Source organism: Gadus chalcogrammus, chromosome 22 (genome assembly GCF_026213295.1).
Source record: "Gadus chalcogrammus isolate NIFS_2021 chromosome 22, NIFS_Gcha_1.0, whole genome shotgun sequence".
Lineage (NCBI taxonomy): Eukaryota > Metazoa > Chordata > Actinopteri > Gadiformes > Gadidae > Gadus > Gadus chalcogrammus.
This window is the reverse complement of record NC_079433.1, coordinates 12,108,111-12,129,540: the sequence shown is the minus strand read 5'-3', so window position 1 is coordinate 12,129,540 and position 21,430 is coordinate 12,108,111. Positions and strand designations below refer to the sequence as shown.

The window sequence follows — 21,430 nt, the reverse complement described above, 5'->3', positions numbered from 1 at the left end:
AACAGCCTAGTGTACTGTTTTTATTAAAGGAATGCAATGCGTACAGAAAAAAGCAAGACATCGTATTAGGGGATGTTCATCCCAAAAGATAGTGGTGCTACATATTAAAAGGGTTGGTTGCCATGGAATGCTAGCTAGGAAGCCGTGGAGGTCTGAACCCTGGAGGAGGATGCCAGGGCCGTGGAGGAAGTGTGGAAGTGCGGAGGTATACATATTCTGTCCGACGTTCTCTCCTGGCTTCACTCAGACATCGGTAACCAATATTATCAGTCATGACTTTGTACCGATGCTCTGCAGAGCACTGACCATGACCCTGCCTTGCACAAATATAAAAAATGGCAATATATAATTTTGTCTTTTAGATTCAATGTGCGTTGGTCAGTGTAGAGTTTGCGGAGAACCTAACAGTTATTCACCTTAATTAACATCAAGTACTTAATTTTTAACATTAAGTACTTAAAATTGCTTTATTTCCATTGTTTATGTTCGTGGTAGGCGTGTTCATGCAACAAATTCATTTTGACGTATGACATTGGTAACGGATGCTTTAGCAAAGCCAGGGGGGGGGGACAGCTACGATGGTTTGATTGCTCGGACCGCTACTGTCCTTTACGAGAAGCCAGATCTGCAAAGATATGCTCAGTGCTGAACAAGCGAGGGCTGGGTGGATGACTGACGCCATCAGTGAACTCGCGTTGAATGCTCTTCCAGTAATCTTCCAGGAAGGCCCCCCTGGCTCGGCTCTAAGCCTTGAGTGCACAGAGAGAGCCCTCGAAAGGCCTATGAATGCGGAGAGAGCCGAGCCACAGTGCTCCGACCTGTAGCCCCATGCTGACAGGGTTGAAGTGCCCCCGGGCCCAATAAATTCGAGCTTATAGCGGAGGAAAGTACCCCCAGATTTTACCATCAGATGTGTCTCCTACACAATCATGGAGTTCGGGGGATTGGGGGGTGGGGGGGGGGGGGGGGGGGTGGGGGTGAGAGAGAGTATAAAAAATAATAATGATGATAGCTCTTATGAATTCTGTTCCGTGTTTATTTATTTCTTTGTTGTTTCTCGCTCCCCTACTCATTATCTCGTAGCGGAACATCAATACATGCCAGTGTCCTGCGGAGAGAAAGCGGGGGCTCGCTGAAAAAAATAACTGAAAAAAAGCTCAGGGTGGTAGACTGTAATTACATGCTACCTCTTTAGAGCATCGCAGCAGCTTATAATGGCTGTTCTTTAGTTTGTTGTGGGTCTGTGTGTGTATGAGCGAGTGTGTGTGCATTTGTGTGCGGGGTTCCTTAATGAGTACTTGCAGTAGCAGCTGTTCCGTTCTGCGTTCTTTTTCGGGACGGAGATTCAGACTTATCTATTGATCGCCAATTCCTGTAGGACATGTTGGCCCGGGTTTTTTGATTATGCGTGTGTGTGTGTGTGTGTGTGTGTGTGTGTGTGTGTGTGTGTGTGTGTGTGTGTGTGTGTGTGTGTGTGTGTGTGTGTGTGTGTGTGTGTGTGTGTGTGTGTGTGTGTGTCGGTGCATACATCCATGTAAGGGGTTTGGAAACTACCCCAGGGCTGGTTTGCCTCCTCTTCCAACGTAAATGCTACCTTTTGCGCTTCGAAATAAAAGTAATGGTTTCAATTGGTTCAACAGCACCACCCCGTGGCGGCAAGTAGAACCGCACCTATCGCCACCCATTCCATTATTTCCCAACGTGTTCTGTTCCATTTCAAACCACTCTTTCCTCTGTCTGTGCACTGCCTTTTACACACGATGCTGAATCATAGTTGATCACAACTAGTTGGATTGTCTGTATGTCTCTTTTTCTATGTGACGTGCTGCTTGTGTTCTACTTAACAGTGGGGAACAGAATGTAAGAGGGCTACTTCGATGGGTACTCCCTCGTTATTCATGGGTGGCTTTTAAATGGTGTATGAGGCGTACTGAACGATTTCCACCACTATGCCCTTTTCACAGCTGTCGAGCCCGGACACCTTCTCCAAACTGGCGGCGGAGAAAGGAGAAAGGTGTTGCCCGGTGAGTCCAAAGTCGAAGACACACAAACACACATAAACACACACTTAAAGTCACACCCGCACGCACGCACACACACACACACACACACATATACACATGAAACCTACAAATTCAAGTGCATAGGTGAGTGTGTGTGTGTGTGTGTGTGTGTGTGTGTGTGTGTGTGTGTGTGTGTGTGTGTGGGTGTGTGTGGGTGTGTGGGTGGGTGGGTGGGTGTTGTCAAGGTAATCTAATGATGGTGGAATGTATGACCTCATCACATGTCTCAGCATGCATTGAGCTGAAGACTGTAGTGGAACAGTTATACATACACACCGCACACACCGCACACACACGCACGCACACACACAAACACACATACACACGCACACACACACCGTACACGCACGCACGCACACACACACACACACACACACACACACACACACACACACACACACACACACACACACACACACACACACACACACACACACACACACACACACACACACACACACACACACAGAGACACACCCACACGTGCACTCACACGCACACGTGCACTCACAACCAACTGCAACCAGTACACACACAGACCCACACACACACATACACACACACACACACACACCCAAACACATGCAAGTGTGGTGCAGGTTGGCGTGACACGCTGACTGGCTATGTTTGCTAATATAAACTCTTTAGTGCGCATTGATTTTCTATTAACCCCACAAACAATCCCTCTGTTATCCCCTTGCAGGGTGTAGGCCCTTCCCCTTTAGATTAACCCTTCTCTGTGCAAATCCAGGCTTTTACTATTTTGTTTTTGGTTTTTGGCCGGCCGCGTGTTTAAATACTGTATGAGTCTGGCTCTGAATTTGCGAGTGTTGCCAGGTGTATGAAAACATGTTTGAAATGTTGACGTGTCCGTATCTGTCCGTCCGTCTGTTTGTCCGTCTGCAGGGTGGAGGAGGACCCCAGGGTCAGAAGGGAGAGAAAGGTGAATCGGTGAGTGCTGTTCTGGTTGCAGTCGGTGAAGCCCCCGGCCCCCCCCCCCCCCCCCCCCACACACACACGCATGCACACAACTCATCTCTCCCAAACACACACTCTTTTCCCTTCTGTGGGCTGTTTTGTTTGATCTTGACCCAATTTTTCCTCCTAATCCTATTAGTAATTACATACGCAAACTACCAGACAGGGATGTTTGCGAGCAGTCGTGCACACTCATTGTCGAGCATGTGTATGTGCGCGTGTATTTGTGTCTGTATGTCAGTCTGCGTTGGTTTTAATCTGCAGGTGTCTTGTCTGTCATGTCTTTGTTCATTTTTCTGTGTGTGAGTCTGTGTGTGTTTGTGATTGCCTTTATATAAGTGTGCGCGTACAATGTGTGATTAGTTTCCTATTTTGTGTGTTTTTCGCCATGAGATTTTCTGTGGTTGTGTGCTTGGGGTGTGTTTGTTTGTGTGAACATATGCATGTATGTTTGGTTGTGAGACTGTGTCTGTATGTCTGTATGTGTGTGTGTGTGTGTGTGTGTGTGTGTGTGTAGTGTGCACGCACACACACACACGCGTGTCTAATGTATTAGCGGAGCCTGCATTGCAATCTGGCAAGCATGCTGGCTGCTGGGGAGCGTGTGGGGGTCAGGTGGAGGTGGAGGGGAGACCTCTTCCCAGATCCACTCGCATTGATCCGCCCCCTTGTCTCCATCCCTCCTCTCCACAGGCCCTGCCAGCCAACTGGGGAGAGTCGGTCGGCTACAAGGTATTGGATCCCTTAAAACAGTGATTCTCAGCCTGGGGGGGGCGCGTCCCCCCCTGGGGGAGGGGGGCAGAGAGGGCGTGAAGCCTCTGACGGCTAGAGGCGAATTGTCGCCTGAGCAGTGCCACAATTTCAGAATGTAGCAAATGCAGCCGCAGTACGCTCGTGCCTGCCTTTATAACAGCTCATCCGAGATTGAGAGAACTATTTTAGATCTCACGGGCCGCGCCGATGGAAAATAGACCCCTTGCTAAGTCACGCCTCCCGTCGTTACCATGACGAACTCGGGCGAACAAACCAGACTCCATAACAAAAACTCTCCAAGGTTTTGGAGAGATTTTGGGCCAAAAAAAGGTTTAATTTTTCCCAGGATCAATCAAAAGGGACTATATTACGCTATGGAAGGGTATACTCAAAACCTTTTAACCTCTGTGTGTCTCTCGTAGATCGTACCATATTTTAACGTCTTTGTTTAATGCGACTGCATCATCTTCTCTCACATGATCATCAGCTCGCGGTTTCACTTTCTCTCCAGTTCGAACTGCTCATGATGATATCGCTGCATTGTCTCTGTGGAGACAGCGCAGCATCAGCACCCCCCCCCCCCTCCGGAACCGCAGAGCCGTTGCATTTACATAAGAATGAAACCCAATAAACCGCCAATGTGTGTGGGGTCCGGGAGGGTCAATTGGGGTGCTAGCTCAAGCAACCTCATCGCAAACCTAAGTTAGGCTACTTTTTAGCGTGATGCTGTTGCGGCTCTCAGCTGTGCCAGAGCGTTCATAGTTGCTAGGGAAACCACCTGACGTCGCCGCCCGGTGCAGCAGTGTGAACTGCCCAGTTTTTAGAAGCAAGGAGTCGCAAGTTGCAAATCGTTGCGAGGCGAATCTTTGGTCTGAACTGGGCTTAAGGGAGGAGGTTAGCGACAGGTCAGTCAATTCGCAAATTGACTGATAATGCAATTCGCAAATGCATTATTGCCATTCAGCGCACTTGTCGCCATCAAAACAAAAGCGTGCAACAGACTGGAGGTGCACAACGACTTTAGACTGGCTGTCATTCATATTACACCTGACATTTCAGCCATGGCTGTGGGTATGCAAGCCCAAGGTTCACATTAATGAATGTAGGCCTATTAATACCATGAAATGTAAGCTACGAAAATAACACATTTATTAAATAAAGGCACAAAAAATAGAAATGTATGGTTATGGGTTATGAATGTGAATGAGGGGGGCCCTGGAGAAAAATGGTTGGGAACCACTGCCTTAAAAGGCAGACACACTCAACACACTCAAGCACAACCACACAAACACACACGACAGCTCTGGGTCGCTGTCGTGTGTGTTTGTGTGGTTGTGTTTGAGGGTGTGGGTGTTTGTCTGACTGGGTTTGTGGGTGTGTAGGTGTGAGTGTGGGTGTGGGTGCGGGTGTGTGTGTTTTGATGTGTGTGTGTGTGTGTCTGTGTGTGTGAGCGTGAGTGTGGTTGTGGGTGTGGGAGTGTGTGTGTGTGTGTGTGTGTAGAATATAGAGCAGAATGATGCAAGCCACTATATTCTCCTGACATCAAGCATTTATGTGTATGTTTTGGTTTCATTCCTGCCTCTGTTTTCCTCTTTCTTTCTCTCTCTCCCTCTCCCTCTTCGTACGGCTCTCCTTTTCTCTCTATTGTCTCTATTGTATCTTTCCATCCCCAGGGAGATAAAGGGGAGAAGGGGGAGCACGGTCTACAGGGTCTCTCTGGGAACCCAGGCAGGGATGTGAGTCTTCATTGTTTTTCACTCTCCCCTAAACTCTGCACCTGTGTGTGTTTGTGTGTCTCTCTGTCTCTCTCTCTGTCCCTCTCTGTCTCTCTCTCTCTCTCTCTCTCTCTCTCTCTCTCGCTCTCGCTCTCGCTCTCGCTCTCTCTCCCTCTCTTTCTCCTTTTTTTGCAGGTGAAAGCTAAGGTGCCCATGAATGTTCATGGCATGAAAAAACAAAACTTCTCCAAGGTTGAAAATAACATTTGAGCTCCTTGGCTTTGCAATGCCATACCAAGCAAGGACACACACACACACGCACACGCACACACACACACACACACACACACACACACACACACACACACACACACACACACACACACACACACACACTTCCATCTACTTTTTTCCCAGAATAGGTGATTTGGGTATTCGGTAGAGTCATTCAGAGTTACGATTTGAGATCACACTCACATTGATAGCTTTTCCTGCTCTCTCTATGTCTTTATGTATCTCTCTCTCTCTCTCTCTCTCTCTCTCTCTCTGTCTCTGTCTCTGTCTCTGTCTCAGTCTCAGTCTCAGTCTCAGTCTCAGTCTCAGTCTCAGTCTCAGTCTCAGTCTCTCTCTCTCTCTCTCTCTCTCTCTCTCTCTCTCTCTCTCTCTCAGTCTCTCTCTCTCTCTCTCTCTCAGTCTCTCTCTCTCTCTCTCTCTCTGTCTCTTTGCCTACCTCTCTACATCTATCTCTAACCCTCTATCTGTCTGTCTCTCGGTCTCCCTCTCTCTCTCTCTCTCTCTCTCTCTCTCTCTCTCTCTCTCTCTCTCTCTCTGTCTCTGTCTCTGTCTCTGTCTCGCTCTCTCTCCATCTCTCCCTGGTAGACTTAAATCCACCCTAATGCCTGTTAGATTAGACTACAGCAACAAAAGGCTGTACAATCAATGATGCTTCATTGGCCATGCTGAGCCGCCCTCGCCCAGACTGGGAGGTGCTTCAGATTGCCTTGAATCCTCTTTTAATCCCCTCCCCACACCCGCCCCCAACCCTCCCACCAGAACAACCATCCCAATAAGTATCTGAAAAGTTTTTCAGGGGAGGAATTTTCAAAACTTGTGCTAGACTCCAAGGAGACATATCCCCCCCCCCCCCCCCTGACAGCTTTTGGCTCCTCCGTGGGACTAAATAATTGTTAGATGCACAGATGGATCTGTCTGTGGCGTTGGGTACATTTTCTTAAGCCTCCTAAGCATCTGGCAGGCGCAGTATGAAGTGACTTAAGGCTGGGCCTGGCATCGGGAGAGGGCTTGGAACAATGCGCAGGCACCCCTGGCCAAAGGAGACCAAGGTTTCTTCCTTATTGTTTTCTCTCGTTCCTTTTGGAGCGTGCTGTGGGTGCTGTTAAGATCATCTGTCGCTGCCTGCTTTGTATTTTTGTTTGAGCTCAGTGTATAGTATCGTCAATCAAGAAACGCAATCGCTCAACATCGCAACACTCCAAATCCTGAAAATATGGTTTCCCAAGAAGTATTTTCCTAGGATTCATCCCTGGACCTGGCCCATGTCATCCTTCCATCCCACAGTGATTCAATCACTTGGTCTTTCACACCAACCCTCTCTCTCTTTGGGTCTTTGTCTTGTCTCTCTGTCCATCCAGGGTCGAGCGGGATCCATCTGTGTGGTCGGCCCCAAGGGACAGAAGGTCAGTTCCATGTGATCATGAAGAGATCTAAGGGCTAGCCCATAGCCGCCCAGGCTTATACTGTGTGTGTGTGTGTGATTTACGGTGAAGTGAACGTGGATGTGTGTGCTTGAACCCAGGGGAAATCTGGAGGAGTTGGGCCGGAAGGACTGGCGGGAGAGCCAGGGTTCCCTGGCACACCTGGGCCCCAAGGCGTGGGAATACCAGGCCTACCTGTGAGTTTTTCATTGCTTATAATTATTGATTATTTATTGATTTCACTATTGGATTATCCACCCTTCGTTTCATTGTGTTTGCATGTTTGTGTGTTTGTGTATTTGTGTGTGTGTGTGTGTATTTGCTTATGTGTGTGTGTGCTTGCGTGCGTAAGTTTTGCGTTTGAGAGCATGTTTACGTCTGTGTTTGTGTTCTGAGGTTTTGATCTCATGAGATGTCCCCGGTTCCACCTCAAGTCTCTCAGCGTGTCGAGCCTGCGGAAATGGGATGCCTGGTTTAGCTGGCGTAGCCGTCTTTTGTTCTCCCCTTCCAATACGCCATTCGTCACGCCCCGTCGAAGCACAGAAGCATATTTTTATTGGATTTAATATATATATATATATATATATATATATGTATTAATATATTTCTCTTTTTTCATACGTTGCCACTCTGCTTTTGTCGATGTTGGATTAGAGTGATGACAGTGATGGAGTTGACTCGGTGCCACACTGATGAATGCATTGTGCGTGCGTGTGTGTGTGTGTGTGTGTGTGTGTGTGTGTGTGTGTGTGTGTGTGTGTGTGTGTGTGTGTGTGTGTGTGTGTGTGTGTGTGTGTGTGTGTGTGTGTGTGTGTGTGTGTGCGCGTGTGTGTGTTTTTTTTTTTCTGTACAGGGCCTGCCAGGTGAAGCAACCGGTGTGCAGGGGGACAAGGTAGGATTTCCCTTGTGGGTTGCGATTATTATAACCCTGCGTTCACACCAAAAGATGCAAAAAGTTGACGCGCGTCGTGATCCCATTCAAAGTGAATGTAGAGACGCGTTGCTGCTTTGCTGCCGCAGCATTTGCTGCCGAGAAAACGGGCAGCAAAACTTGATTTGCGGCGCGTCAAAATCTGATTTGCGGCGCGGCATGCCCGTGCCCGCTGCCGGGCACGGGCGAAGGGCGCGTTCACGTATTTTGCGGCAGGTCAAATGCTGCTCGAGTTGAAATATTTCAACTTTTGACGCGCCGCAAACCTTTGACGCGCCGCAAAACTTGATTTGACGCGCCGCAAAACTCAGGCGTCAACGCGTTCGGGCAGCAAATGCATCTTTTGGTGTGAACGCAGGGTAAGTCTCGCGCATACGTGATTGTGTATAAAAACAGTTATTACACACCAAAACATATTTTGGCGTGTTATTATGATTTTGAAGACAAATATGATGAGGATGAGGAGGATTATTTATAATTTTGGCGGGGTTCATCATTATTAATTGTATTTATCATTGAAATTAAATACAGAAGAACATTATGGTGACTGTTATGTGAGGGTTTTTCATGTCGTTTGGAATAAGGGGATGGGGGTTGTTTGAGGGGATGAGGTTGTTTCTTGGGTCTTAGTCTAGTCTCTGTTACACAGGGGGACGCCGGGCTCCCGGGTACCGAGGGCTCAACAGGAGATCCGGTGAGTGACTTCAATCTGAAACTGCATTTGATGATTTAGAAACGGCACACACCGTGGAGCCTTGAGCACGCACTCACAAGATTAGGAGATTAGTACCAACTAGGTTTGCCTAAATCCACAAAGAGAAAAAAAAGAAAGTAAAGAAATAGCTGTCTCTGGCAGTGTGTTCTATGGCAGAGAAGCGAAAGCGTGCTATCACTCATAGACCCGACCATGAGGAACCAGAGGAACCTGTGCTGGAGCCACCCCTCATGGGCTGGGCTCCCTGCCCACCACACATCTGGTTCCCCTGGAATCAAGTCACAAACAAACAAGACGTAAAGATCAAGTGTGTGACTCTTTTTCTTTTTTAATCCAATGTGTGTTTGGTTCCATGTTCTTTTCTAGGGACCCAGAGGCCCAGGTGGATCGAAGGGCGAGAAGGTATCCTGATCCGGTCTAGCTCTCTGAGGGGCAGCTGCTGTCGGTTCTTCTGAGCTTTTATTATCATGATTTTATGATGAGTATTATTAGGGAGGGAGGTAGTGCCTTTGTCCATGGTCTACCTGCTTGAATCCTTGAGGAAAATGCCTTACCATCGACATGCCCTGCAACTTCATTTCTATTGTATAAAAATGTCTGCTTAGTTACAAAACAACGGCAAAGTAAGACGGTTAGTAGTACAAGTGTAACAGTGTGTGTGTGTGTGTGTGTGTGTGTGTGTGTGTGTGTGTGTGTGTGTGTGTGTGTGTGTGTGTGTGTGTGTGTGTGTGTGTGTGTGTGTGTGTGTGTGTGTGTGTGTCCATTCTAGGGGGACGCCTGTGAGATGTGTCCCGTGCTGTCAGGGGATCTAGACAACATGGTGACCCTGCAGGGGAAGGCTGGTCCTAAAGGAGAGCCCGGCCTACCCGGGAGAGGAGACCCAGGGCTTCCTGTGAGTACAGCACTACGACAGGGGAGTGATCATCCCCTTGATTGTGTATTTGCCCTTAAATGGGAGATATAGGACTTCCTGTAAGTACAGTGATACAACAGGAAGTTAATATCCCTTAATTGTATATTTGCCCTGGGCATGGGAGATGTGGGACTCCCTGTCAGTGCAACTTTCTAGCAGGAATTTATCAACCCTCATTTGCTTATTTACCTGGAAACTGGAGAAGTAGGTCTGCCTGTAAATGTAAGAGTACAACAGGAAGTCATCAACTGCCATTGTCTGAATAACATCTCAAACGGTCAATGGTTATGCCGATAGCAAACACACTCTTTGTGATGTTTCTCTTTTCGCTTCCTTTTAATCATATATAATTTTTATATCTGGAGACGTTATGAGATAACAGCCTTGAGCCACTGCTTTATCTTTCACCCGTGGCTTGACATTGATTCTAGCTGCGGCATTCTCTTCGGATAGCGATAGGTCTTTAAAAAATGAATTGTGTCTTTTATTTTATTTTTTCATCTACTTACTTTTATTCAGCCTGTCCCCCGTTTGCAGTAACCAGCCATAGGAAATGGGGAAATGGATTTCTGCTGCAGCGGAAATGTATATATATATATATATATATATATATATATATATATTGCTCTCATATGAAATCCTCAGCACAAAGATTTCAGTATCCATCTGTCATACCTGGTTAGAGGAAGCAGAAAGAGAGGAATAACTGACAGGAAACAGGTCTGTGTGTTTCCTTCCAAAGCCGCGCCTGTCTCACTATGTTCCTCCCATCGCTCCTCTGTTCCAACAGGGCCTTGGCGGTGTGGATGGCAGGGCAGGATCCAAGGTATGCACCCTCACAAGCTGTGGCGCACCGTTTATATGGCTCATTAGACTGCACACTTCATCTTATGACCTGCACACAAATGAGTTAACATGGTTAATTTGCAATCTTTTGGAAAATCATGTTTTTTTCAGATTAAGAAAAGGGTAATTAGAAAGCTAACAGCCTTTTTCATAAATTCCAAATGCTTTTTTCTATTTGTGTGCTTGGGTGTTGGTGTATGTATGTACATGCGTATGTGGTGTTTGTGTGTGTCTGTGCATTTGTACACACACACATACACACGGCATTTAGATTTTCTATGCATCACGAGAACGCTTGCCATTTGGCCGCTTCTCACACATCTCACTAATTCAGATTCTTATGTACGACACATTCACGTCGGTAGAGCAAGCCCCAGCTCTATCTCTCTCCGTGTCTCTCTATGTCTCTCTCCCGCGCTCGCTCTCTCTCTCTCTCTCTCTCTCTCTCTCTCTCTCTCTCTCTCTCTCTCTCTCTCTCTCTCTCTCTCTCTCTCTCTCTCTCTCTCTCTCTCTCTCTCTCTCTCTCTCTCTCTCTCTCTCTCTCTCTCTCTCTCTCTCTCTCTCTCTCTAACCCCCCGTCAAAGCCGAGTGCTTGCGTTGGCACCGAGCGGGAGACTCAAGCATCTGTGTCTCTGTGTTTCCTGGCAGGGAGAGCCAGGATCAGACGGCGGCCAGGGGGCAAAGGTCAGATCCGTGCATTTATTCCCCCTCCCTTTCGTGTGTCGCTCATCATCAGGTCGCTATAGACATACTATAATGTCGCCGTTGGCTAGACACGACGCCCACGTTGTGTGTATGTGTCTTTGTGCGTGTGTGTGTGTGTGTGTGTGTGTGTGTGTGTGTGTGTGTGTGTGTGTGTGTGTGTGTGTGTGTGTGTGTGTGTGTGTGTGTGTGTGTGTGTGTGTGTGTGTGTGTGTGTTGGTGACAGACTCGTCAAGTGAAGAATGTTTTGCAAATAATTACCATGCACTCATTAGTCTGACCGTGCCGGCGGCGGCACCTGACAGATGGCCGCCTAATGTCTGAACAAATTGTAACCAGACAGATTTGTAAAGTGGTGAAAGCCAATCGAGTTCACTTAGCAGCCCATGACCTTTCACCTCCCCCCTGTCTGAATCCCCCCCCTCTCTGGGGATGAAAATAAAAAGTAAAAAAAATATCTGTTGGTGTAAAAAAAGAAATGGAAGACAAAGTGATTATGTTAATGTATGCAGATGACAATAGCAAATCTTCCTCCTGTGTGTGGTTGTCTTTGTTTGTGTGTGTGTGTGTGTGTGTGTGTGTGTGTGTGTGTGTGTGTGTGTGTGTGTGTGTGTGTGTGTGTGTGTGTGTGTGTGTGTGTGTGTGTGTGTGTGTGTGTGTGTGTATTTGTGTGTGTGTGTGTGTGTGTGTGTGTGTTGCAGGGTGAGCCCTGTTCGACGTGCCCCACCCTGGGGGACATCCCATTCCAACATCTGACGCAGAGGGGGGAGAAAGGGGAGCCAGGCGTGGGTCTGAAGGGAGAACAGGTAAGCTAACCCTGCTAGCGTGTCTCCCCCTCCCCCGCCCCCACCTCTCCCTGATCCAGGAGATATAGCACAGTGAACAAAAAACTGCGACAGCTCCACTCCACTCATCATGTGCGGCCCACATGACTCCTATTAGTGATAAATCTGAGGCAGCGTATGTGTGTGTGTTTGTGTGTGTGACAGGATATTCCAACCACAAACAAACACCAACCTCCGAAAACAGACATAGCTAATTAAGTTTCGCTTGGTGGCTGGCCAACCACATCGACTGCAAATAAATAGTGGCAGCTGCGGTGGCTAATGAGTTTACGGCAATTGAAAGGAAATATAGGACTGCTTATCTGAATTTGCTGAGTTACGTGCAGCTACAATGGACGGGCCGCTTTAGCTGCTAGCTTATGAAAGCTACGTTTATTGAGCACACTGTTTATGAGGTTCTTCTGTTTTGGCAGGGAGCAGCTCTTTTTGCACTGCGTGGGGAATAAGAGACTTCCTGTGTGGTTCTCTTCACCGCAAGCTGTTGTTCCGACGCTAAGCATCATCCCCTGAACAAAATGGATACATATAGATTCAGTTTATGGACGAAAGAAATACATTGCAGTTATCCCTAGATTTTTCACCATTCATTCACTATCAACAACATGAAGGTGGATCACGCTTTTAGAAAAGAGTTCTAGTAAGCTTGTTCATACGTGGGCATTTGTTTGTGGTCTCTGTTGTGGTGGTGCAATGTGTTACACCTGGAACAGCTCTAATGTCATTGAAAACACTTTGTGTTTCACTATCTACCCGGCTGCCACAGGGGGAACCAGGAACCATAGGATTCAGTGGCCTCCGGGGAGAGAAGGTAAGAAGCTTAGGCGATAAATGCACCTAACTGTAGGCAATTCCCTCCCCCCCACCCCCCACCCCCCACTCTCCTGCAACCCCGCACTAGGTCCCCTTGTAAAGAATAAAATACGAGGCCCAAATTGACATGGCTTTACGCTGCAGGGTGGCTGAATTCTGCTCTCAAGCAGAAGAGGGGGGAATCCATTGGGGGCATAATCATGGTGGCACATTCATTTTCTGCTCTTAAAATGTATTCTTTAGGGATTCCGCTCTGCAAGATATTTATGCGAAGAAAAGGAACAGACTTAGGTAGCTGGGAAAACAGAGATAACTGAAAGAGTATCAGGGTCCCCTCAAGGTTTTTTTTCACGGATTGTGCGTGAACAATTGCCATGACTTAATTTGGTTTCAATTGTGAGGATTTGCGTAATATTGAGGCTTTTAAGTGTTTTTTAATCCTCTCTTAATGTTTCCAGGGAAACTCAGGAAGCAGAGGGGCCGATGGTAAAACGGTAAGTGCGGCCCGCTCGGTCTATTATGAACACGTTAGCTCCTGTTAATGAACTTGTTTAACGTTTAATTTTGATTAAATGTCGCCGTTTTGATGTGATAGGGCAAAACTGGAGCCAGAGGACCCAGCGGCAAAGATGGTCAGATGGGAGACAAGGTTAGAGAGCTTAATTTGATCCTACCTGATGGCACCACATTACCGCCCCTGTCCTTTGTCTTACTGAGAAGGGAATACTGTGTGTTTCGTTCGGCTAGTTGTAATGGATGTTTTTGTCTTGTCAAAGCTAGCATCCTTGCCAAGAGCTCACTGCTGCAGGTGACATGGATCACCTGACATTCCGAAGGTTTTCAGGAATTAACTTTTTTTTTGTCCTCTGTCACAGGGTGAACAAGGACTTCCTGGTTACAGCATTCCTGGACCTAAAGGGGAAAGGGTACGTTGTGGATGTTTCCCTCCCCTCTGTGTATTATTTTTCAGTCCTCTCACTACACTGTTCACTCTTCTGACCCTTGCTTGTGTGTTTGCCCCAGGGGGAGTGTGGTGTGTGTGGGCCATCTGAGTTTGGCAGAGGACCCGGTATTACCAAACTCCCAGAGGGGTCATTAGCTAAACAGGGAGATCCAGGGGTCCAAGGCCCCCCAGGACCAACCGGAGCTCCAGGTCCGGTGACCGCTGGCTTTCCGGTGAGATGACCCACTTCCAGAACGTTGACCTGCCCCTGTATTTATTTATCGATAAATGAATGTGTGTGGTAATTGTTTTGAGCATGTTTTCATTCTGATGGATCATGAATCCAACTATCTTATCTATCTTTCTAAAAAAAATTCACAATCATTACGCGGACAAAATGGATCCGAGAAAGAGAACAAAATAAAAGCATACGTAACAAAATGGGGTGCATAATAATAACATCTCAGAAATAGAGCAAGTGTAGATCTCAAAAACCTGTGTTCTAAATTCAACATAAGAGCCAAAGAAGAAAGTGAACAAGTCTGAGTGGTGATGGGTTTTGTACTTGCTTTTCTTGCAAACAAAATACAGATGGCAGACATGGGTAAATACAGACAAAACAACCACTAAATGTGCACATGCATTGTTCAGTCGTGCCTTTGTTTTTCTCACTGATAAGGGGCACTCATTTTGCAGTGTTATTAACTGATTGTTTTGTGTTTCGTGCCGGCTTGTGAGGTTCTGTGAGGTTATGGCCTTGTTTATTGTGCTTTTATGTAAGTTATTGGATACTATCTTAAGCTTTTGTCCCAGTTGTTGTTAGTTTTTTATTGTCGGGTTTAAGTGGTCTGAAAATTACATGTCTCTCCTAGGACTAAAGCCTTAAGTCAAGTTAATAAATCTTGACCACCTAAGAAACATCCTGCTCCTCAGAGAGCATGCTACGTTTTATCATTGCAAACTCATCTAATTAAACAAGGCTTTGCACTGCACCGGTTCAATCTGAAATGGTTTATAAAACGCTGCAGGATTTAGAATAATTCCTTTTCCCAAAATAGTAATTAGCTAGAATCGCTATCATGCTATAGATTCCTTCTTTTTCACTAAGTCCCTACATCTTCAAACAAAACCTAAAAACACACCTCTATCTCCTTGTGCATAGATGTATATGTACAACCACACTTCTCTAATCCATCGCTTTCGGTTTTCTCCATATACAGGGCACCCCTGGACAAAAGGGAGATAAAGTAAGTGCAACAACTGCTAGAGTCACACAAGTCACCTCCAAGCTACCGCATGCGCTTTCACCCTCTCAATTAATACAATAGAAAACATTCCCCATCCCCTCTGACCCCTCCAGGTCTCAGTGTCATTAAAATCTTGAGCAGTTTTATACTTATCTGTTCAGGGCATCGTTTGTGTATCCACCTTGAAATAGCTCGGGTAAATTAGACCACTTAGGCGAAACAGAGGCCTCAGGAGGTACTCCCGACTGTCTTAAATAATCTGACATCCACTGGGTCTAATATAGTATGCAGGAAGGAAAGATGTAATGCTACTACAGGGGAGTGTGGAGTCCTCACCTTAAATTAGATAATTCTCTCTGTCAGGGCAAGAAAATAATGCATTGAAATACATAATTACCTCAGTTCACCCCCTCCAAAAGAAATGTCTGAAGTTTAACAGGAAAATGCTTTTTTGAGGCACAAACTTTTATGTACATCAACGAGGGTCCAGTATGTAGGAATACTTGCTTATTTCCCCGCAGCATGTTCTATGTTCTGTCTTCTCCCCAGGGACAAGCAGGAGATAAAGGACTGGATGGAGCTGCAGGATCCCCAGGACTGGCTGGAGAACCGGGTTACAATGGACTCAATGGCTTTAAAGGAGAGAAGGTATAATTTGGTCACCTACGTAGAACCTTTCATTTTCATTCATTTTTTTCCTTTTTTAAGCTGTGAATCAATCAATACCTTTTATCCCCTCCTTCCTTTGATATAATCAATTGGTATTCTAAAACGCAGTCCGGAGAAGATGTCCATTGAAATAAACGTAATGTTGTCCTTTCGGTAGCCTTTAGTTATCTGTAAGGATAGCCTAGTGCAAGGCGAGCATACCCTGAAGCGAGTTGCATAAATATCTATATATATATATTAGTGCTGTCAAGCGATTAAAATATTTAGTCGCGATTAATCACATTGATGTCATAGTTAACTCACGATTTAATCGCAAATCTTTTTTCTGTGCTAAATATCCCTTGATTTCTTTGTCCCATTATTTTTTCTCATTTGAATGCTCTTATCAACATGGAGAAGTGCATCGGCTTGCCTTGTGCAAATGTTTTTTTATTGATAACAACATTGGCATATACTGAGCAAAACAGGATGATACAAAAAAAGCCTATAGTGCAATTAAACGATGAACATATAAACATACTGCCTTGAACATAGCAGTCAGGCTACTGCTTCTTTGTTTTGAGCTAAAGAAAAAAACGAAATATATATATATTTTTTTTTTCTTTCAATCATAAATTGCGTTAATCGCACGATAAAAAAAATCAGTTTGCGTTAACACCGTTAATAACGCTTTGAACTGACAGCATTAATATATATATTATTTTTGAATGTAGCTCTCCTTGATGAATTTTGACCGACTATTTCAGCGATGGGAAAAACTTGACAGAGAAAGCCCCTGTTGCCTTGAGATTTGTTTTTTAACCAGTGGACTTTAACGAGAGGCCGCATTCAAAGCCTGGCGAGGCCCAAGTAGGGATGAACATATCGCGAGCAACAGCTTGATGTGCCTGAGACGTTTATCCCACATAAGCCTTTAATAGGTATAGCAAAGCACCAGGAGAGGGATGGTCAAATAGGGCCACATGTGGTCACGTTCTTTTTTTCTTTGATATGTTCATGCTGGAGGATTTTGTGCTTAATGGCAGTGCTAACAACATAAGAAGAAAGGGTATTGCCGATAAAAAGTGAAAAACCTGATAGAATAAGTATTTTGAGATCCAGACCTGTTACAAATTATCTTAAGATTTAGAGAATGTTTTAGGACCATGTACATTTTTTGAAGAGTTTTTATTTCTGTTCTTCTCTCTAAAAAGCTAATAAAAAAATGATACCAATGGATATATTAAGCAAATGCGTTTGTAGAGTGTATTAGCAAGGCATGCTAAGGTTTCTCATGAACTGCCCTGGCTCTTTTGTTCTACTAATGGTAGCTACAGTAAGCTGATTCATGCATATGGTTAATATAACTTTCATTGTTATTTTTTTTAGATTGGTCCTATAGTGCAAATTTTTTAAGCAATGACGATCAAGTAAGAGACATTTATGCTAATCGCCTGCTAAAACAAGACGGCAAGTACATCCGCTACACTGCGATGATTGCGAATTGATTGCTCGAAGCTTCAGCATAATTGTAATTGACGAAAGGCATGAGGAGCAAAATCCATAATTTAATATGCAATCATGATAAATATTGAAATCTCTAATGATGATAATATTGTCTGACTTCTGTCTCGAGGTCAGAGATCCCTAATGCTGTGCTGCCTGATTGTTTTACGTATCGATTTACATAAAACAATCAAGTTCCATAAAACAACATCTCCAAGCGTTACTTAGCTTGCATTTTAATGTCAAATCGACCACAAACGTCGACAGATGTGCGCTATGGCTGCTGGGGGTTGTTTACTCTGCAAATCCAACTGGCTGGTCTGTGAATCCGACCACCTGATCATCTAACACCAGCACATTGAGGCTAACGGTAGCTTAGCACGTGAGCGGCCCGTCGTCTCTATTTACATCATGCGGCTTCGCAGTTGGCCCCTCGCCGCTCGTGCTCGTTTATCCATGCCATGTGTCGTGTGTTGCCAGGGCGACGCGTGCACCAGCTGCGCTGCCGAGAGCGGCGTTGTGGGTGACGGCGTCTCCGGGCCCGGACCCAAAGGAGAGAGAGGAGACCAAGGACCCCCAGGGGAGGGAAAGCCGGGCAGACACGTGAGACAAAGACGATGATAAAACAGGCTCAATTGCGCGCACACAGTAGTTTTCAAGGTGCAATGCTGTCAGGTTTGCTGATGATCGTCTCTTTTGCTTATAGGGTAAACCTGGCCTACCAGGTTCCCAGGGGCCCCAGGGTTACAAAGGAACCCAGGTACACGTGCTCCTGTTATGCACCTTATACTGAAGTACTTTTGGTGGGTGGGTGTGTGTGTGTATGCATGGACACTAAAAGCGATCAATGGATGGGATTTTAATCGTCATCATTCTCTCTCCTGTAGGGAGAACAAGGCGTATCAGGATATGGTTTACCGGGACTTAAGGTATTGTATCGATGGTGTGAATAGTATAGTCAATAGTGTGATCTATCGTATTGCATCTACAGTGTGAGATAAAAAACGATGACAAAATCAACGGCGATGGTAATGTTTAAATCCGAGTTATCCGATTGATCCAGTTGAAACTGAAAGTGTTGAGTTGTTCCCTCGGTCATTGATCTTTGGTGGTAAATGTCAAACACAGACACATTTAGTGAGATCCGTTCTCCTGGCCTATATTCCCCCTGGGAGTCCTTCATTCACAGTCTAGGTTTTTTTCTCCCCTGGAGCTGTTGCCGTGACGGCAGGCTCGTGGTAGTCACATCTTGGATTGGATTTGTGGGAGGATTGTTTTACCTGACACCTATCGACATTCAAATGAATCACTTCCCCACTCTCTCGCTCCTCTATTTCCCATTGTGTTAGCAGCGGTCTCTAATTACAACTCTTTATGCCTCCCTGATATAAACCTCCTATTTTCGGAGGAACATTTGAAAACGTTTTCAGTGTGGTATATCTCCCACAGTGCTTAACCTAATCATTCTTTCCTTATCTCCGGGCTCCGGCAGGGTGAAGTGGGACCAAGTGGGACTCCAGGAGTGGCAGTAAGTTCTACTTTTAATGATTGAGCTCAGTGTGTGTCAGAGGCAGACTGTAATGTTGTTCCTGCTCACCGTAATGTGGTGACTGTCCAGGGACCACCAGGAGACAAAGGGCAGCTCGGAGCAATGGGTCCGTTGGGGAGAGAGGTAAGAGTCTCATTGGTGTACACGTTTGTCGACCGGAAACTAAATGCATTGCACTGGAAACACAAAAGGATAATATATGCTGTGTTATTTTTTAAACACAGGGCCCTAAAGGTGAGGTCGGACCCCCAGGCCCACAGGGGCCGATGGGCATCGGTGTGACTGGGCCCGTGGTAAGAGACTGATGTGTCTTTCCTGCTCACTCGTTCAACGCATGGATTTGAAACTAAATGCCGACGCTGTCTAAACTCAGTCGGTGTGGCTGTCACTTCACTGTCACCGTAACTGTTTCTGCTGTTGTGATTTTTTGTATTATTGCAAACTGAAGCCTTTTTTTTTCCCCTCTTTAATTTCGTTTTGGCTCCAGGGTAAAGAGGGCGCCCACGGCGGCAGAGGATTGCCAGGAGGTGATGGCAGACCTGTGAGTGCACCGTCACATCCGCGAGACGCGCATCCTCTCCTCACTTTATCTTGCCTATATTTACACTTTTGTAAGACAGACATTTCTGCTGCGATTTGCATTAAAGATTGGCAGATTAATTGTTTTTGTCAAATTGTCTGTGGGCTCCGTGGGGAAGTGCCCTTGATTTAGGCGTCATCCATAACCGTCCGACTCAGGCGACATCTCCTCCTCCTCACGTCCTTTGTGTCCCACGATGCGCACTTGACTGCTCTCGGAGCTCTCTTTAGGATAAACAATGCCACCTTACTAATTGTGGATGTGTGTGTGTGTGTGTGTGTGTGTGTGTGTGTGTGTGTGCGGGTGTGTGGTCCTTTGTGTTTGTGTGTTGTGTGTGTTTGTGTGTCTCTCTGTGTGTTTGTGTGCTGTGTGTTTGTGTGTGTGTGCGCATGTGTTATGTGTGTGTGTGTGTTTCTTTGTGTTTGTGTGATGTGTTTGTGTTTGTGTGTATGTGTGTGTGTGTGTGTCGTCCATGCTGTTCCTACTATCTTGCAGGGCCCCGACGGAGCCAAGGGGGACAAGGTAAGTCTGCCGTTTTGTTTGGATGAAGGAGTCTCCGGGGGGGGCATGGGAAGGGGCGGGGGGGGGGGGGCGGGGGGGGGGGCGGGGGGGGGGATATAAATTGGGAACAGGAGGGTGGGGCGCCGGAACAGATGGTAATCACAAGGTATGGTTCAACATGCCCATACACACACTGTCTCTCTCACACACACACACACGCACACGCACACGTACACACAGAAACAGACACACACACGCGCATGCTCACTCAAACTTGCAAGCACATAGACACTCACAGGGACACGTGCACGGGCCCTCTCCAAACAGACCCCAGGGCACGGACAGAGTAGTGGAGGAGGTGACAAGTGCTCTGGTGCTGGCAGACAGGGGGAGCTAAGGGGCCTTGTGAGACGCACTGTGTGAGCCTATTAATTACCATCTTCTTAAGGGCCACCGGGCCCCTGCACTGACTCACTGTCACTGAGGGGCCCGAGTGTGTGTCTGTTTGAGTGCGTCGCTGGGAGGTGGCGTTGGTTTTTTGCGTGGGAGGTTGAAATAACAAAAAGGTAGGGGGATAATTTTAGCGAAAGTGGGTATGAATCAGCATCAGAAAGCAGAAGGAAATAACGGCAACGTTTGCCTTCTGCTGGGATCCCGGTTGGGACGGTAGTTGTAAGAACCCCCTCATCTCTCTACACATCTATAGGGCTTTAGATCTGGATGCATTACTGCAGTTCTTTCACCCAGTTCAGATTTATCATCAAACGGTTTGATGGAGCCTGATGAATCTAACTCGCTTTGCAGATTGACACATATACAGAATAGAAGGGGCCGGGTATTCTAGAGGCTGGGGGTGGTTGATTCCCAGCCAAAAGGTGCTTGGTTTCGAATTCCCGATGCAGTCTGGTAGGCATCCCTGAGCAAGAAGCCCTAACCCCTACCTGCTCATTAATGACATGTATCTTGAGAACAATAATTCACTGTGAGTCACTTTGGGTTAAGGCCTCTGCTAAATGATCATTATTTCCGGGGTTGATAAAAGCCAGCACAATTACAGAGGCAGTATTAAGTGCTTCAGTCTGACCACCTGCACTGATGTGTTTTATCTTTTTTGTGTTTCCAGGGCGAGCCTGGAGAGTGCAACTGCATCACCCAGCCGTACACTGGCACGGGGGGGCCGGTGAGTACATGGGCTCAAGCATGCACACACACACACACACACACACACACACACACACACACACACACACACACACACACACACACACACACACACACACACACACCAACGCATATCATATGCACACAAACGCATATCATGCACATAGACAAACACGCATATCATAGACACCCAAACACAAACACAGACATACACAAACAAGGCAGAACTTGTAGGGGCGTTGTGACTTGTATCTTGAAAATCATTACAATACCCATTGATTGGCACTCACACATTTACACACACACACA

General features: G+C 46.3%; 1 protein-coding gene across 1 annotated transcript in view; it reads left to right on the top strand.

The window, feature by feature from the left end:
* col16a1 (collagen, type XVI, alpha 1) overlaps window positions 1–21,430 on the top strand; it is a 60,888-nt gene that overhangs the window by 18,086 nt on the left and 21,372 nt on the right. The window contains exons 8-36 of the mRNA XM_056583486.1: window positions 1,965–2,024; window positions 2,970–3,014; window positions 3,735–3,773; window positions 5,468–5,530; window positions 7,162–7,206; window positions 7,326–7,421; window positions 8,078–8,116; window positions 8,805–8,849; window positions 9,237–9,272; window positions 9,640–9,762; window positions 10,574–10,609; window positions 11,278–11,313; window positions 12,033–12,137; window positions 12,940–12,984; window positions 13,445–13,480; window positions 13,582–13,635; window positions 13,862–13,912; window positions 14,010–14,162; window positions 15,150–15,176; window positions 15,726–15,824; window positions 17,811–17,933; window positions 18,037–18,090; window positions 18,218–18,259; window positions 18,823–18,858; window positions 18,949–19,002; window positions 19,104–19,172; window positions 19,367–19,420; window positions 19,955–19,981; window positions 21,084–21,140. Of these exons, the coding sequence (XP_056439461.1) occupies window positions 1,965–2,024; window positions 2,970–3,014; window positions 3,735–3,773; window positions 5,468–5,530; window positions 7,162–7,206; window positions 7,326–7,421; window positions 8,078–8,116; window positions 8,805–8,849; window positions 9,237–9,272; window positions 9,640–9,762; window positions 10,574–10,609; window positions 11,278–11,313; window positions 12,033–12,137; window positions 12,940–12,984; window positions 13,445–13,480; window positions 13,582–13,635; window positions 13,862–13,912; window positions 14,010–14,162; window positions 15,150–15,176; window positions 15,726–15,824; window positions 17,811–17,933; window positions 18,037–18,090; window positions 18,218–18,259; window positions 18,823–18,858; window positions 18,949–19,002; window positions 19,104–19,172; window positions 19,367–19,420; window positions 19,955–19,981; window positions 21,084–21,140 (1,749 nt within the window). The remainder of the gene's footprint in view (window positions 1–1,964; window positions 2,025–2,969; window positions 3,015–3,734; window positions 3,774–5,467; window positions 5,531–7,161; window positions 7,207–7,325; window positions 7,422–8,077; window positions 8,117–8,804; window positions 8,850–9,236; window positions 9,273–9,639; window positions 9,763–10,573; window positions 10,610–11,277; window positions 11,314–12,032; window positions 12,138–12,939; window positions 12,985–13,444; window positions 13,481–13,581; window positions 13,636–13,861; window positions 13,913–14,009; window positions 14,163–15,149; window positions 15,177–15,725; window positions 15,825–17,810; window positions 17,934–18,036; window positions 18,091–18,217; window positions 18,260–18,822; window positions 18,859–18,948; window positions 19,003–19,103; window positions 19,173–19,366; window positions 19,421–19,954; window positions 19,982–21,083; window positions 21,141–21,430) is intronic.